Source organism: Acomys russatus, chromosome X (genome assembly GCF_903995435.1).
Source record: "Acomys russatus chromosome X, mAcoRus1.1, whole genome shotgun sequence".
Taxonomy (NCBI): Eukaryota; Metazoa; Chordata; class Mammalia; order Rodentia; family Muridae; genus Acomys; species Acomys russatus.
This window is the reverse complement of record NC_067169.1, coordinates 76600903-76607336: the sequence shown is the minus strand read 5'-3', so window position 1 is coordinate 76607336 and position 6434 is coordinate 76600903. Positions and strand designations below refer to the sequence as shown.

At 38.4% G+C, this 6434-nt stretch overlaps 1 protein-coding gene across 4 annotated transcripts in view; it reads right to left on the bottom strand.

Moving 5' to 3' along the window:
* Positions 1-1502: 1502 nt before the first annotated feature.
* The window catches only part of Cstf2 (cleavage stimulation factor subunit 2), a 29986-nt gene continuing 25054 nt past the window's right edge, over positions 1503-6434 (bottom strand). For all 4 annotated transcript variants that reach the window (XM_051140993.1, XM_051140990.1, XM_051140992.1 and 1 more), the window contains 3 exons: positions 6206-6316; positions 5341-5466; positions 1503-2122 (listed from right to left, as the gene is read on the bottom strand). In XM_051140993.1, the coding sequence (XP_050996950.1) occupies positions 5344-5466; positions 6206-6316 (234 nt within the window). In that variant the 3' untranslated portion in view covers positions 1503-2122; positions 5341-5343. The remainder of the gene's footprint in view (positions 2123-5340; positions 5467-6205; positions 6317-6434) is intronic.

The window sequence follows — 6434 nt, the reverse complement described above, 5'->3', positions numbered from 1 at the left end:
CGATGAGGAATCATTTCCTGGATGTCATTCTTTTTTCCTATAAAAATGTTTCTTTTCCCTATAAACCAGGACAATAACCACACTGCTCTGGGATGTTAGTCATGGTGAATCACAAGAAAAAGTTGGTCCAGGCTCCTCAGAGGGAGAAAAAAAAATCCCACACTTCATTGTACTCAGGTAGCTGAACTCAGATTTAGCAGATTGAATCTACAGACTTAGCACCAGATCACTTATTTGGTCAAGAGTGAACACATTTCTCTTTCCAATTATCTAGGCACCTATAGCTTGAAGGATTAGTGGGGTTATTTTTCAGTCACATGTCTGAATATAATAAAGGCAGCTCATGAACCTGGGGTAGCTAACTGCATTACACCAATAAAACACTGTTAAGTGTTTCCATAGGGATGAATTGGGATGCCACTGCTCTTGTCAATTTATTCCCCGACTGTCTGCAAACCAAACTAAGTTTAATGAGGCATTGGGAAAATGCACACTAGGATTTCCAGGATACGGTTTCTATTAGACAACTGCTTACCAAATAACTTCAGCTTCAGTATCTTGATTTGGAATTGATTGTGTAAAATCCAAGTTCCTAACTAGAAATATTTTCCTCTTGGTCTATGCATCTAAATATACTGAGGCTTTTAAGTCATGACAGCTGCCAAAACCAACATCAATGACTGCTTATGCAGGAGGCACAGAAGGTAATAAAAACAATGAACTGCATGCATAATTAACATCCTGGTTGAACTGAGGATGAGTAGAATAGGCAGGGAGTGCTTTCTGTTCTGCACTTTTCTTAATAGGTTAAAGTATGACATATCCAGCAAATTTTCACTATAAATATATAGAGTAAAATCTCCCAACTTTACTGTCTTTGCATTCTTTTGCTTGACCCGTTAAGCTATGTGCTATTATGCTTTATATGCCTAAGTAGTGATTTTAAATCACCTGCCCATAATTCTAACACAGAGGGTAGGGTTCTGGGAACATAAATAAGCTCAAAAGTAGTTCTAGTAAACTTTACCAATTATTAAGGCAACTCTTTAAATGTCATGAGCTTGACCTGGTGGAGGGAAGCCATGTTCCTCCTTAATGCCACTATGGGAGAACAAAAGGCAAGGTGACCTGCAGGTTAACAGGCTAATGATACAAATTACCTTACAAGTAGGTAGTAATTAGAAAGAAGCAGGCAACCACAATAGACAATTTGCTATCCTGTGCTCTATACTTGGTCCTCTTAAAACACTTAAATATGTAAAGGTTTTAGGGTTTTCTGTTTGAAGATCTTGGAATGAATTTAGTTACAAGACCGAAAGCTTTTCAATTTTCTGAAAGGTGGGATGAAATATAGTTTGTTCACTTGATTTTCTTTATTAAATCTGAACACGTGGAAAACTAGTGGCTTTGTAAACTTAAACAGTCAGCTACTTAGAAGAGCTTTCAACAGTCTGTCAGGTTGTTGATAAACACTCAACCCAGTGCCAAACCGATTTTTATGTTCAGACCTGCTACTGACAAAACAATACATTTTCATAATTGGCTTTTCTTAAACAAAACACACTGCTGTGGTACACTTTGCTTGTTGGCCTTCTCCTTTTACTTCTAAACACGTGCTTGTTTCTCCCAGAAAATTCAGAGACCTTAGAACATTTTCAAAGGGCAAAGTCTTATTACCTTGCTGAAAGCAAATTCAACAAAAAACAGTTACTAAAAACATTGTTTCTGAGAAATTCTCAAGTATCAGTAAGAATAAATGTTTATGCTAATGTAAGAATAGAGCTATGGCAATATAAGATTAAACAATAATGCTGCAGTAAGAGTAGAAAAGAGCTAAGCTTTTACCCTTGATGTTTAGCTTTTGAAAAGCAAAAGGTTGTGTATATCAATTTGTAGTATGTTAAACTTGTGTTCAAAGTTTATTTAATGTCACAGAAAATATACAAACTAAGACAACAAAATGAACTGCTTTCATCTGGAGAAATGGTGATGCAAGTCCTCCACCTGGCACCAATTTGAGTCATCTGGAGGGGCTAGGGCACAGATGTCACCATGTTTTTAAAATTTCAACAATGTTCTGGAATTGTATTTCCAGTTTTGTTGCCAGGTATTTTTTGAGAACCTGTAAGACAAAGGTGGGAGAAGGCTATTACAAGTAGATTCCTCTTTCCTATACTTCAGGAGAAAACCATCCCCCCCCTAAAAAGGAAAAACAAAATGGATTGAAAAAAGGGAGGATGTGCTGAAGATAAAATAGCCTTGTGTCCTGTTTCTCAACCTTAGCATTACGTGGACATATTCAGCCAAAGTGCTCTCTCATAAGGAGGGAGGGAGAAATCCTGGGTATCATTATGGGATGCTGAGGAGCATCTCTGATCTCTACCCACTGAATGACAGTGGCATACCACTTTCTAAAGTTGTGACAACATAAAATGTCTATAGAAATTGACAAATATACCACAGCTAGATAAACCTCTCTTACTTCAAAACTACCTTTCGTTCTCCTTCTTGTACATATATATGTATACATGAGGACAAAGTTCTAAGTAAGCTCAGGTGATAATAATCCTTAGGATGGCCATCCACCTGGTTTTTCAACTGGTTGTCTCATTGGTACCTAAGGCTCACTGATTAGGTTAGGCTGGCTCCAGCCAGCCCCAAGGATCTTCCTGACCCTACCTCCCCATCTAAGATTACCAGAGCGTGCCAATGCATTCACCTTTTCATGTGGGTTCTGGGCTTGAACTTGGGTGCTCATGCTTGTGTAGTAAGCACTTTAGGAACTGAGCTATCTCTCTAGTCCAAGAACTACTTATCTGTAATAGTGATAAATAAGCCTGTGTGGGATGGCAGAAAGAAACTAAAATTAAGTTTACGATGAAAAGTCAATGCTTTGGCCACAATATGCATAAACACCAGTAGAGAGTTTGCTCACATAAACTCACAGGTGTACTTTCACATCCACTGCTATAAATGACTGAGTTGTAAAAGCTGAATACAGCTTGTAGTCTAGTTCACAGTAATATACCAAAGACAACTGCCTGGCTTTCTACTACAAAACAATGAGTGTAAGATGTTATCACTGAGGGAAGCTGTGCGAAAGGTACCTGGGGCCCTATGTAGGATTCTCCCAACTTCCTTTTATAAGATGTTGGGTTTTTTTGGGCTTTTTTTGTTTTGTTTTTATGTACACAGTGTTCTGTCTGAATGTATATCCGCAGGCCAGAAGAGGGCACCAGATTTCATTATAGATGGTTGTGAGCCACCATGTGGTTGCTGGGAATTGAACTCAGGACCTTTGGAAGAGCAGCCAGTGCTCTTAACCTCTGAGCCACCTCTCCAGCCCCTCTCCCAACTTCCTATGACACTATGATCACTTCAAAAGGTTAAAATAAAAACCTGTAAAATCTTACCCTGAGATCAGTAAGCAAGACAAATAAGATGCATTTTTTTGTTTAGTTTATTTGAGACAGGGTTTCTCTGTGTAGCTTTGGCTGTCCTGAACTAGCTCTGTAAAACCAAGCTGACCTCAAACTCACAGACATCTGCCTGCTTCTGCCTCTTGAATGGTAGGATTAAAGGCATGTGCCACCTTGCCTGGCTCAATAAGATATAATTAAGATTACACAATGAAATAACTTTAAGGAATACTTCTATTTTTACACTCCAAAACCAGTACTTTCCTCACACTGTAGAGAATGTCTTCTATGACATAATTTTTAAAAAGTAAATTCCAATGACTATTATAGTTCATAGTTTTAATTTAGAAAATAGAATGTTCGGAATATATGGGAAAAAGGTAAAGTAGGAGATATTAAGTGCCTACTTAGCCAACCATCTATGATCACTTTCAATTAGAGTCCAGTTATGTAATGTCTCAGTAATATAAGATGTATATTTGTGGTTTGGAAGCTTGAAAGGCACTACAAATATGGACTACAGTATAGTTAGTAAGACTGCTAATTATCATAAGAGTTCACTGTTATATGGTAACATGTACAAGGGAATTATTAGACATGAGATAAAAAGTAAAAGTTCCAAAGAAGACATTCCAACAGGTATTGAACAGTATGAATTCTAAATTGCCTTCAGAGAACAGAACTGTTTATGAAATAGAAAGATGTTAGGAAATACTTTTGAAAAAAAAAAACAATATTTATACATCTAGTTTGATTATATGATTATGAGGCAGGTATACTTGGATCTTTCTTACCTGACTGATGAACAATAAAAATAATGGTAGTGTATAGTCACCTTTGAAATGTAAAGAAACTGATGATGACAGGGACATATACTACTTTAAATGGCTTGTAACAGAGAACCATCAAAATGCTCATTATAAAGGCTGGGCTATAGCTCAGCTGGTATAGCGCATGCCTCGAATGAATGAATCCCAGGTTTGATCTCCAGGACCTCAAAAACAGAGTGTGGAACTGCATGTCTGTCACCTTAGCATTTGGAAAGTTGAAGTAGGAAGACCAGAAGTTCATGGCCATCTCAGCTACATAGTGAGTTCAAGGCTAGCCTGGGCTATAAGAGACCCAGGCATGCATGCTCGCACTCTCTCCAAACACACCAGAAGCCTAAAGAGTAACATTTTATTGAAATGCTTCTAATTTCCTCCATTTGAAGGAATGGTCTGGAATAAAACAACTGGTTATGGAATGATACATGCCAAACGTTTTGTTAAGTTCTGTTGGGGGCATGAGATTTAGGAAGCAGGGCCTTTCACCTTTACCAACCTATCTTCCTTCCTTCTTTCCTTTTATTTTCATTTATTTATTACATATGGGTGCACATGTGAAGCTGTGTGTGTAGAGGTCAGAGGACAGACTGAAGAGACTTGGGTTTGCTTTTCTTAAAAAAAAAAAAAGGTTTATGTATATAGTATTCTGCCTGCATGTATGCCTGCACGCCAGAAGAGGGCACCAGATCTCAGTATAGATCTGTGTTCTCCAGCCCTAGTGTGCTTTTCCATCGTGTGAGTCCTGTGGTTCAAACTCAGTTCATTAGAACTGGCAACAGAATTGGTAACTTTATTGGCTTAGCCATCTTGTTGGCCCTACCTTTCACTTTCTACATTCCTGTGTCTTATTAATATTGGGAAACTGACATTAAATTTATCATTAGAAAAGGCTGAAAATGATTGTACGTAATTCAACAACTGAACAAATGTTCTACAAACTTACTCTATCCCTCAGAGGTACTTACTACTGAAGGATGAAGAGAGCCTAGTGAAGACTTAGGATCTTAGAGAACACTATGTTGTTAAAGGTCAAAGTTATGTACTTCAAATACAGAAGGACCTAGTCCTGCCCAGGTGCCACTCAATCATCTCACCTTTCAAGGTGCCCCAGTGGATTTCTGTATCTGTTCCTTTAAGATAAGGATGCTCTGTCTTTGCTCAGGAGGCAGCATGGCAATCTGGTCTGCAGTGAGCTGAAGGACCTGCATAATCAAAGCAGCCTGTGCAGGGGAAAGGAGAGTTGTGAATTTCAAGGACGAGTCAGAAAACCTAATAAAACCAAAACACCATCAGCTTCTGTCCAAAAGGCTATTGTTGTGGTATATGAAACAAAATGGGAAAAGGGAGGGTATGTCACAGTCACACACACTCACAAAGCAAACTGTAGGGAAGAAAGAAAGAGAACATCTGGGAAGAAAAGGCACAATGAAGAGTCTAAGATTAAATGGTGCAAACAGACACCTCAGGAACTCAACGTTCCTGTACACTAAGATAGTATCTGTAAGCCCTGGTGAGTCTGAAGTTTTTAGTAATATTTTGAGTTTCTCCTTTTCATACATTCAATCCTTTCTACCAGACACAAGCTCCCAACAATAGCCAAGTTTAGCAACAGAAAGATACACTTGTGGTGAATCTGCTATTGCTTTTGTAGGGATTTGGCAGAAGCAGGAAAGGGGGATAGAAAGGAGCTTGGATTCTTAGGTCTGTTTCATTTGCACAGAAAAAAAAAATATACCTGCCATTTGTAGATAAGTTTGAAATGTAAAATAAGTTATCAGTTATATTCATTTAAAAACTTTAGGATCAAGTCCCCCAAATGCTCAGCCAAAATCATTAGAGTTCTATGTTAGAGTAAACATCACTTTGAAAGGCACTTTGAAGACCCAGGATCTTCATGGTAACTGTGAAAAGATCAAAAAGACTAGATTTGTGCACGGGGATGTAGTCAGTGATACTTACCTTCTCATGATCCTGGGGTGTGACCTGGCTCTGTCCAGGACTAAAGCCACCAGGCTGGCTTCCACCTTGTATGTTTGCTCCTTGTATGCCTGCTCCCTGCATGACTGGGACCTATGCGCACAAAGAAGAGAGCAAACAGAGTTCCTGATGTCCATGGAATCTCAATACAGTTAACAATCTTGACATGGATAAGAGTAAAAATAGAATTAATGATCTAAAGATCAGCTTA